Source organism: Myotis lucifugus, unplaced genomic scaffold (genome assembly GCF_000147115.1).
Source record: "Myotis lucifugus unplaced genomic scaffold, Myoluc2.0 scaffold_949, whole genome shotgun sequence".
Classification (NCBI taxonomy): domain Eukaryota; kingdom Metazoa; phylum Chordata; class Mammalia; order Chiroptera; family Vespertilionidae; genus Myotis; species Myotis lucifugus.
The window spans coordinates 13,076-24,281 of record NW_005871997.1 but is presented as its reverse complement, the minus strand read 5'-3'; the positions used below and the strand labels follow the sequence as shown (position 1 = coordinate 24,281).

Below are 11,206 nucleotides of genomic sequence, written 5' to 3'. Positions count from 1 at the left end.
CCGTCCTACCTGGGCCCACAGGCCGGCCTGGGTGTAGGGCCGCTCCTCCGTGCCGCCGTCCGCGGTGCTGGGCCTCTGCAGGGCCTCCTCGCACGGCAGGCTGCACGGGCCCTCCGTGTCCACGTCAAACGTCTCATCCGAGCGGAATATGGCCTCGAGAATGTCGTCGTCGGTTGTGAATAAGATTGTGTCTCCAAAGTGCTCTGGGGCTGAAGGGGTTACCAGGAAGACAAGGGTCAACTCTCCCAAATCCCACTGAGCTGTGGGTCAGGGCCCAGACCCATCAGCTCTGTGCCATAAACCCCGAGCCACGGACAGTTCTCCATCTGTGCAGGGACGTGGATTCTTCACATCGGCAAATGGATCCGCGTACCTGAGCACCACACAGGGCACAGATCTAACAAGGGACCTATGTGAGGAGAATCACTGAGATGGGCCTGAAACACGCGTGGGTGGGCACCAGAGCAGATGCTGTGGGTGCTCACAGATCCCCGCTGACCCCCGGCGGGGAGGACTGGAGCCCTGCTGGAAGGGCATGAGCGTTAGGCCCCTAGCGGGGAGCCTGCAGGGCTCCAACCCCCAGCGCTCTGCCTCAGGCAGGACAGACCTGTAGTTCATGCTCCGGGCTGCCCTCGGTCAGGCTGCGGTGGCTTCCCCTGACACCACTTGCTCAGCTCCCGCTCCATGTCCTGCACCCCTCCCCGCACTGGGCTCTCCTGAGTGTGCTCCCTCAGTCAGCACCTCCCAGGAGGGTCCCCCTTTCGGGCTCAGGCCCGTCCCCAGCCGAGGAGTTTAATGAGGTCAGCGCCCGCACACCCACGCTGCAAAGGCGGCGAGCGGGCCAGGCCTAGGAGGGGAGAGACCCATCGCCACTGGCAGCCTGTGGGTTTGGTTTTCCCTCGGAGCCTCAGCGAGCAGCGGGTAGGGCTTCGGGAACATCCTTACAGACATACTGTACCTCCCGTCAGGGTTCCGGAGGCCTTGGCGATTTCTCCGTTAAAGATGCACTGTGCGTCCAACAGGATCTCGACGTCCCGCACACCGCGGAAGGAATGGATCCGCGACTTGTTGTAATTCCAAATCCTGACCAGGGCGACGTGGCAAGGGTGCGAGAAGTCGATGGAGATGGAGTGGGACTTGCCCGGCGTGAAGGGGGCCAGCCAGACGTGCATGTCGTCCTGGGTCCTGTTCACCCCGTCGACGAGGTTGCCGACCACCCGGGGGTCCTTCCCATAGGCTGGTAGAATGTTGATGTCGGGGGGGTCCGCTTGGATGCTGGCGATCTGCACGGGCTCTCCCTTGGAGCTGAATATTTCTATTCCGTTCAGGCCCACGTAGTGCCTGTCCCCCCACGTGGACTTGATGTCAATGACCAAGTGCCGCCCGTAGGGCAAGACGGGGATTCTAAAGTCGCTGGGGTCGCCTGCGTCTCTGCAGTCGTCCGGCCCCGCCCGGGGCTCCGGCTCCGGCTGCTCCCTGCCGGGGGCTGGCTGGGCGCCCTGCCGGCCGCTCCTCTGCTGCTGCAGGAACTCGTCCAGGATGTCCCCCTGCACCTCCATGTTGGAGATGCGCCCCCGGTGGGAGCGGTCAAAGGCGCTGAGGGAGCTCCAGGACTCCTGCAGCGTGTGCTCCTGCTCGCTGCGCCACTGGGGCCGCGGCGGCGGCCTGGTGCACCAGGCTTCTCCTGAAGAAAGGGCACAGGAGGGGGGAGGCCCATTAGTGACAGGTGTGGAAGTGGGACCCAAAGTGTCTCATCCAGTGGCTCTCGGCTGGGTGGAGCCGCCCTCAGGGGAACATTCTAGAAAGCGGCGAGGCTGCTGTTGGCTGTCTCAATGCCCACTGACCCCCCTGGCATGGCCGGTGGGCAGGGCTGTTAACACCCGCACTGCACTGGACGGTCCGGGCACAGAGCACGGTCTCCTGTCACACACATTCAGGCTGGTAGAAAATTGTTTCCGGTTCTCAAGTCTGGAACCTAGCTGTTTTACAAAAAGCAAAGTATTGTTCAATCTGCACTGAATTTTCTAAGCATGCCACCTCATGCACATCAAGGGAGGCCGGTATGGCTGTGTTGGAGCCTTTGCTGGAAGTTTTCCCACTTCAGAGCCTCACACAACCAGTGCGAAGCCGCTGCCTGTGGCCTCAGAGTCAGCCACCCAGGAGCCTGCGCCTCGGGCTACCAGTCACGTGACTTGCACGGAGTTTTCAAACTGCTTAGTGACAGGCAAAGGGCTCGGAAAAGAAGGTAAAAGGAAAAGAGCCAGCTGTGCCATTTTAAACGATGCCCATCCTATGTGGGCAGCTTGCACCGACGTGCGAGGATGATCTTTCGGGGTGGGAGTAGGAAGGGCTTTTATTTTCTTCCTTGTCACCTTATCTTCTGAGTTCCCTACATGTATTATTTTTATAATCAGGAAAACGCTGAAACAACCCAGGTGCATTGCACGGCGAGGACTTTACTTCCACACACGGCCTAACTGGCTCCAGGAGCCGCAGCCATGCCCAGGGCTGGCGTCTGAAGGCCCCGCTCCACTCACAGAATCTAAGAGCCCGAGTGCACATGGAGCAGGGGCCATCCTCGGGGCCACGCCATGGCTAAGTGCCACCTAAGGGTGTCATTCTTGAAAAAACAGCAGCTGGCACTGACATTCTGCTCTTTCTCCTTTCTTTTGGTGCCGTGCCCTGCACTCCATTTTCTGCCTGTCTCCTAGGGGGCCTGGCCCCATCAATTACCGCTTCTCTCCAGAATCTTCAATCACTCCTTCCCCACCACTGCCCTCTCAGCCTGCAGACAAGCGTAAATCTCCGCCCTGAAGGCAGAGGGAGGCCTCGGATCTGCGCTCCCTCCGCCCACTGCAGTGGCTGCGCCCATCCCCGCCTCCCATCCCTTGCGGCCTGCTTTCTCTGACCAGTTACTGTTTTGCTGCCTCAAACTCCTCTTCCCTTTTCTAGGAACAGCACCCTGACTTTCCCCTGGGGACCCCCCACCTGCAGGCCATTCGGATCAAGCAAATGTGGACAGTATCCTTGCAAGCTGGGCTCATGAAAGGAACCCGGGAGAGAGGGGCTCTCCGTGAACTGGAGCTGCTGAGCGTGGATGGAGCGGCGCTGCCTGTGGCCACCTTGCTGCCTGTGAGGGGCCGGCCTGAGAAGGAAGCAGGGCAATGAGAGGCTCCTGGTGGCATCACTGGGGCCCTGGGACCCAGCTGTGTCAGAGGTAGCATGCCTGGTGGCTTTCCATCCCTCCATCCATGAATCCCACAGCCCTCCACTGCAGCGGTGCCCTCCGGGTTCACAGGGACCCCACGCACGCAGTCTTCTCTCAGTGCTCGCTCCACACTGCTGTCCGAGGCCACGCTCCCCTCGGGCTCAGGAGACACTGCTGCCAGGTTCTCCACGTTCCACCCGCAGCTCCTCCCTCCTCCCCAGTCCCCACGTCTGGCCCTGGCTCCCACGCAGGCACTGCCCAGTGTCACATTGGCAACCCCCGCCCCCGCCCCAGGCACCACCATCCAAGGCCCCTCGGGGGGTCCAGACATGTCCACACTATCACTTCAGACTCCATGTGCCTAAATGGTGTTTGTCACCATCCCCTCTGAGTGCCATTATCTCTTCCACGCTGGGAACAGGAAAATCAAAGAAAATCCAACTCCTCACCACGCCCCAGAGCCCCGAGTTGGCCCCACTAACTTCCCCAACCGCACTCCCACCCTCTCCCATGTCCTCCTGCTCCAGCCACGTGGCTCTCCTCCCTGTGACACGCCAGGTCGCCTCTCGTCTCAGAGCCTTTGTCCTTGCTGTGCCCTCTGCCAGGAATGCTCTCTTCTCAGATCCCCAGGCAGCTGGCTCCTCTCGTCACCTTCCTCGTGGAGAGGCCTGCTCTGCCCTGCTGCCTGCTGCGTCCCAGTGCCTGGCACAGAACCTGGCACGAGGAAGTGCTCAGTAATGTTTGCCAGCAAAGGGATGGACAGCTGGCATCACCATTACACCCGTGTTCAGACCTGGAGGCTGAGGGACTCCCTCTCCACCTGCCAGTTCTCCTGCACCTGTCCTCGCCCCGCCTTCCCATCTGCCATTAAAAAAGACCCAGGAGTTTCCTCCACCCTTTCCCAGGCGTGAGGCTTAACACCTGCAGAAGGGACTCCCATATGGATCATCGGTGCTCCGCTAACTGTGATTTGATTTCCACGGGCTGGAATGAATGGCCTGGGGCAGTCTGCAAGGGCACTGAGGAGACAGCACCCACGTCCTGTGTCAGGGCCTCGCCTGTGTGTCTGCCTGGGTGAGAAGAAAGGCAGGGCTCTGCTCTCACCCCACATCTGCTTTCTGACCTCTGCTCCCCAAGAGGTACCCTGGGTTTTAAAAGCAGAGAGGTGTAGATGCTCTGCTAGACCTCGCAGATGGGACCACCGCTGAGGGCCGGTTCCCCTCTCTGCAGGAGAACACTCTACTCGCAAGTCCCTGGGGTCAGGGAGCTGCTAGGGTCAGTGTGTGGTCCTTGGTCAACCCCACCTGCAAGTCTGAAGGGCAACAGAAAGCTGCGGCTTCGTGAGTCTGTAGTCAACACAGTCTGGGAGGGACCACCGATATGAGAAGACGGGACTGAAGATGCAAAACTATTCCTTGGTTGAGACTAACATGAGCTACAGAGTTCTGCACTTGAGTTTATAAAAATCAATGGCACCACCATGAGGCGTATGCTAATTGCTACTAAAACAGGAAATGAGAAAGTACGTAGTGAGATATAACAGAGCCATGTTTATTCTCGGTGAACTGCCCTCCAGTTGTAGCTGATGAACAAGGAGTGGACACCTGACCCGAGTCGGCCAATCAACTTCTCCCCTGAGACTATGGAGCTGGCTGCTGGCGACAGAGCCAGAACACTGAGTCACCTAGGGCTGCCAGGCCATTTCCTGCTGTGTGCACAAAGGCAGAGAAAGCCGACCCTGAGGGAGGGTGAGGGAAAGGGCCAGTGGGAAGCAGAGGTAGGGCCTGGACAGTCATGGAGAAGCTTCCTTGGTGCTGGCCAGCGTCCTGGCTCCTCTTCCCAATCCCATGCGGTGAGCAGCTACACTCCCTGCCTCTGGGGGTCTAGGAGCGCCTCAAACATTCGCCAAATAACACCCCCTTTACTGCTCAAACTGGGCTGACGGGATTTCATTCACCTGTAGCCAACTGACCCCTGATAACGACACTTCCGAAATGCAGGTGTCATGACAGTGAGGTGCTCTGTGGCACAAAAGAATCTCCAGGCTGTTTATGGAGCCAATTCCAGGCCCAGGGAGGAGTCTGGCAGTCATGCATCCTGGCAGCACCTACGGAGCGGGGGGCCTGCACCTTTCCTGAGGGCATGGCATGGGCTTTGGCTCTATGTAATGGGCAATTTAAGATTTCAAAGCGACTTTCCTTTTTAGCACGACTGGTTTAACAAGCATTAAATCTGAAGGGCTCAGTTCTTAATGTGTCACTGAGCCAACCAGTGAAATGCCTGGAAAGAAATTAAAGGGAGACAAAGTCTTCCAAACGTGGACACATTAGAATAACTCCCAGAGGCTCTGTGGGCCTGTTCACCAGGGAGGCTCGGAACTGCCTGGCTCCGCCGGGCGGGGGCTGATGATGGCTGCGGAAACAGGGCACGTGGGGTAGTGATTCAAGCACGGATGCTGGAGCAGGACAAGGGTTCAAATTCTGCTCTGCCCTTACTGGCTGTGTGACCTGAAGAAAGCTGCTTAAAGCTCGTATCTCCTTTAGCTGTAAAAGGGGCTGGCAGGAGGGTGCATGAGCTGGTCCGAGTGCCGCGCCTGGATGAGAGCCTGGTGCACTGCAGCCTGCACGTAGCCACGGAGCCATCCCACACTCGGAGGACCCACCACGAGCAGACACCTGGGCCTGAGATCCCATCACAGATAAGACAGTGTCTGCTCTCAAAGAGCTCCCTGGCTCTCCTCTCCTCTCCCACTCGGCTGGCCCCGACACCCAGCACTGGGTAAGTCTCGGCTGGGAGCCCCGCAGGAAGACACGCAAGTCTTACGGGCAGCCCTAAGCGTCCGTGTCCTAAGCGACATGTGAGGGTCTGAAGGAGGCCCAAACTCGTCACATTTCTAAGTGTAGGCCTTCGGGCTCTGTCTGCTAGCCAACGATGGAGTAGAGGCTGCGTGACTCACTAAAACATATATACAGGTGACCTTGAACACCACTTTGAACCGCGTGGGTCCACTTACATGTGATTTTTTTCAGTAAATACGTACAGTACTTATTTCAGTAAATGTATTTTCTCTTCCTTATAATTTTCTTAATAACAGTTTCTTTTCTCTGGCTTACTTTATTGTAAGAATATCTACATAATACATATAACATAAAAATATGGGTTCATCGCCTGCTTGTTATTGAGAAGGCTTCCAGTCAACAGTAGCTGACAGTAGTTAAGTTTTGGGGGAGTCAAAAGTTATATGTGGGTTTTCGACTGCACAAGGGGTCAGCACCCCGAACCCCCGAGAGGTTCAAGGGGCAACTGTACATTGGTTTCACCTGCAGATACACCATGAGGTAGAGCCACAGAGTGCGGGCAGTGCCAACACCTCGATGGTGGTGACGATAAAGAGCAGCAGCTAGCATCTCCTGGTGCACTTGTGTGCCAGGCACTGTGCCAGGCACTGCACGTGGGTGATCTCATCTGATCCCCAGCACCCATGAGATGGGTATTACTGGCAGCATTTTACAGGTGAGGAAACTGAGGCTCAGAGAGGCTCCAGGCTTACGCACGATGGGGGTTGGTGTGCTCCTATGTAATGTGGAGTGGGGTTAAATTCAGAGGACTAGGGGTGAGCCCTGCCTTGGTAGGTCCCAGTGCTTTGTGGAAAATAAAGGACCGACAAGCTAATGTTGAAAAAAATGGCCGCCACTCGTGGAGCACTTGCCACGGGCCAGGCTCTGTTACTATTGCGAAGCCATCGTCTTACTCCTCACAGCTCATCCCCATTTTATAGACAAAGCTGCTGAGGCTCAGCGTGTGCAAGGGCCTGCTCTGTAAGTCCCAGATCTACATGTAGCGGAGTTTGAATTCAAATGTTTTGACATCTTGTTGCTATGCTACACTCCCAATAGCCAAATCTAAGTGGAAATATTCAGAAGTCCAGTCTCTGGTACCCTCCTTTCACAGCCTTAGAGATGATCTACTGCAAAGTTCAGCAGATAAGTCACCAATGGTGAAAATTAGAATAGTCTGATATATTTCTGATTTCTCTTAATAAAAGGAAAAGAGATCTGGCACATTGGCCTTGCAGTCCTGAAAGCCAGAAGAGCCTGAGTGAAGCAGCAGCTGCCCCCTTTAGTTGGGCTTGTGCGCTCCAGTTAGCCACAGTCCTCACCACTCCCTAATGTCCTTCCAAAATCCAGGGAAGTGTCAACTGCTATTTATCATCATACAGCGTTATTTTCCTAACAGTACAGTTAAGAATAAAGTGAAGTAATTAGAGACGAATGTCTATCAGAGGTAGAATAACCAGGTCTAGGTTGGAAAAGTCATGTATTGAAAGAAAAATGAACAAAGGGACGTCTTGGTGGCAATGACAAATATATCTACGAGTTTAACAGGCAAAGTCTGTCTTGCCCATTTCACTCACTGCTGCCTCCCATGTGGCTCCTGAGACAGTAGATTTGTGAGCCCTGGTTAAGAAGAACCCCTCGCTTTGCAGATGAGGAAACTGAGGCTCGGGAGTTGAGTGGCTGGTGCCAGTCAGCAGCCTCCTGCAGGGATGATGAGCCCCAGTCAGACTGCTCCCCGAGCTTACCTCTGCTGGCTGGTTGCCCATCACCGTGACTGCTGCTGAGGGCATCCTTCCGGGCCCTCCTCCCACTAGCGGGGCGCTCCCTGTTGGAGGGCTGCTCAAAGATGTCAAAGTCATCCCTGCAGGCGTTGGGGGTCACCCTCGGGGCTCGGTCCTCTGAGATGGCATTCCGGCTGCTGGCCCGCCCTGGCTCGCGCCTGGGGCCTTCATCCCCGGCCTCCGCAGGACCCTCCCTGAAGACGTCCTCGTCCTCCGGCACAAGCCCCTCCGTCCCATCCGGTGGCTTCTCAGGACACAGCCAGAGGGGTTTGGGCTTCCCGCCTCCCTGCCTCCTGCCTTTCCCTGTGCAAGAGGGTTGTAGCCAGGCGGGGGTTCTCCCTGGTGCAGAGACCTTCCTGCCTGGGAGGTTCTCCAGCTGCAGAGTCTGTGAGAGCTCCTGGCCCAGCGGAGGGCACTCCACTGGGGGCCTGGGGGCAGGGGCACGCTCGCCCCCCTCGGAGGCTGGGGCTGCTGACGAGCTGACATCGTCCTCTAACTTGGACAAACTGTCTTTTATGCAACCAGGAGAATTCATCCTTTCGCCAAATAAAGTTCCTGGTGAAGAAACCGCCACATCCCCGGCCACTCGGGCTGGCTGTGAGCCAGTGGTGCTGGGATCCTCGTCCCCAGCGGTGCCGGCCATCCTCTGGGCACCTCTGCCTTCTTCCGAGGGGGCATTAGAGCCGTTCTCCGCCCCCTCAATCTGCTCATTTTTCAGGCCGACTGGGATGCTCTGGTTGGCCGGGGCCTCCCCACCTCCTTTGTCTAACTGGCCATCAAAGATGAGGCTTTTGTTGACATAAAGCTTCACGTTCTTCGCACCAACATCAAGATCCTGGAAACACAAAATTTAACAAAACAGAGATGCGTGGTGTCAGACTGATGTCTCAAATTTTAAAGCAGAAGATGAAGAGAAATTGAATGCTGGAAACACAGGCTTTGTGAAACCACAGCACTGGGATGTTAAACAAGGCTCAGTCCCCTTCCTGCGTGAAGCTTACACTATAAATCAAAGGACCTTCACAAAGAGGTGCTTGATGGGCTCTGTCATCGCACCTCCCGCTGGGACATCTGTAACTGCCTGCTAATTAGCCTCCCTGCTTCCTGTCCTGCTGCTCCAGCCTCCACCTCCTGTTGCCAGGGAGGTAGTTTCCTGCCAGAGCAGACCTGGCTGTCACCCGCCTGGTGAAACCCTCGGTCTTCACTGCCGAAGGCGGCTTCGCTCCAGTACGTCCCGAGCCTCCCCGCAGGAAAGCCTGCGCGCACAGCCAAGGCACACCTGGCTCAGTGGGGTCCTGAGAGCAGTGCCGAGATAAGGACTCCAGTGCGGGCTGCTTACTTGGTAAGGTGCTCCCAAGAGTCAGGGCCCGAGAAAACCCCCAAAGGCACTTGAGCTGGTCACTGCTGTGGGCGATCGGGCTGTATTCCACTGGGGACCTCCGAGCAACCCACAGAAGGCACCTGTGTTCCTCCAAAGGCGGAGGCAGGGTTATCTACTGACTCCCTTCCTGCTGCTGAAGGTTGCCTTGGGCACTGTGGCTTGGGAAGTCCCTCCCCTCCTCCCCCTGCAGAAAGCAGACCCTGGAAACACCAAGGCTGTGCCTGTCAGCCTGTCTGGCTGCCCCACCTGGGCTGTCTCCCCTGGGCTGCCCCACCTGGGCTGCCCCACCTGGGCTGCCTCACCTGGGCTGTCCCACCTAAGCTGCCCCACCTGGGCTGTCTCCCCTGGGCTGCCCCACCTGGGCTGTCCCATCTGGGCTGCCCCACCTGGGCTCTCCCACCTGGGCTGTCTCCCCTGGGCTGTCCCACCTGGGATGTCCACCTGGGCTGTCCCACCTGGGTTGTCCCACCTGGGCTGCCCCACCTGAGCTGTCCACCCGGGCTACTCCACCTGGGCTGCCCCACCTGAGCTGCCCCACCTGGGCTGTCCCATCTGGGCTGTCCCACCTGGGCTGCCCCACCTGAGCTGTCCACCCGGGCTACTCCACCTGGGCTGTCCCACCTGGGCTGCCCCCCCTGGGCTGTCCTACCTGGGCTGTCTCCCCTGGGCTGTCCTATCTGGGCTGTCCCCCCTGGGCTACTCCACCTGGACTGCCCCACTTGGCTGTCTCCCCTGAGCTGCCCCACCTGGGCAGTCCCACCTGAGCTGCCCCACCTGGGCAGTCCCACCTGGGCTGCCCCACCTGAACTGTCTCCCCTGGGCTGTCCCACCTGGGCTGTGCTGGAGGACAGTCCAGGGGATGTGGTGTGGGCGCTGCATGTGTAACAGGTTCTTCCGACAATTCCTTTGCACAGGAATGTGGAGACCCTCAGGCCAGTGGGATGAACCCTAACCCCCTCAGCATATGACAGCGGGGTCCCTGGCTAGGCTTCCTGTCTCTTTCTTCTCCCCAGCACTGCTTTGTTCATGCTGAGAATGAAACCACACCTCCGCCTGCTACTGCCCTGCCATCTGTCCAGTCCCCTTCTCATCAAAACATTTCTGAAAACTGCTTGACTGAGGAATATAACACACACCTCACACAGAAAACAGTACCTTTTTAAAGTGTACAACTTGATAAGTTTTAACACATGCATATACCCATAAATCAATTTCCAATCAAAATAATGAGCACATTACCCCAAAAGTTTCCTTGTACCCTGGGTAACCCCCCAACCCCTCCCCAGCCAACCACCGTCAGCTTTCTGATATATCAGTTTGCATTTCCTTTTTAAATAAAAGCAATCACACACTATGTACTCTTCTTGGCCTAGCTTCTTTCTTTCAGCATAATTACTTGAAGATTCATCCATGTTGTATGAATTAATAGCTTTATTCTTTTTCTTGCTGAGGTACTTCATTGTCGGGGTGCCCCACCATTTTTTTGCCTTTACAGCAGACCCTTCGAGTCACTTCCCGGCTGCTCCTCCCCCCTCCCCACCCCTGTGGCCCCGGCCCCGCTGCAGTCGGGCCTTTGCCTCTATCTCTGCCCGAACCCACCTTGCCAAGGGCACCAGTACCTGGGTGGAAACTTCCTGTGTGTCTGGGACGGTTCGGATTTACTCTGCTGTCCTGGCCCAATCATTCACAGAACCCTCTTTTCACTCTCAGAGTGTCCTGGTTTGGACGGTCAGTTTTAGGGTCAGCAGGTGCCAGATCCACCGGGAGCTCTCAGGCTCAGGCCGACATCTGTCAGCAGCACCTGTGCCGTCGCCGCTCCTCCAACTGAGTGGTCTCCTTCCCCAGCTTGCAGGCCAACCTGGCTGGGGTTCCTCCCCCCTCAGCCTCCCTGCCCGGGCTCCCCTGCTCCCCCCTCAGCCTCCCTGCCCAGGCTCCCCTGCTCCCCCCTCAGCCTCCCTGCCCGGGCTCCCCTGCTCCCCCCTCAGCCTCCCTGCCTGGG

General features: G+C 57.4%; 1 protein-coding gene across 1 annotated transcript in view; it reads right to left on the bottom strand.

Annotated features, from left to right (window-relative positions):
- LOC102433133 (protein KIAA0556-like) overlaps window positions 1-11,206 on the bottom strand; it is a gene marked incomplete at its 5' end in the record, with an annotated part of 45,053 nt that overhangs the window by 22,619 nt on the left and 11,228 nt on the right. Inside the window, 3 exons of the mRNA XM_023747680.1 lie at window positions 10-209; window positions 959-1,684; window positions 7,791-8,661. Of these exons, the coding sequence (XP_023603448.1) occupies window positions 10-209; window positions 959-1,684; window positions 7,791-8,661 (1,797 nt within the window). The remainder of the gene's footprint in view (window positions 1-9; window positions 210-958; window positions 1,685-7,790; window positions 8,662-11,206) is intronic.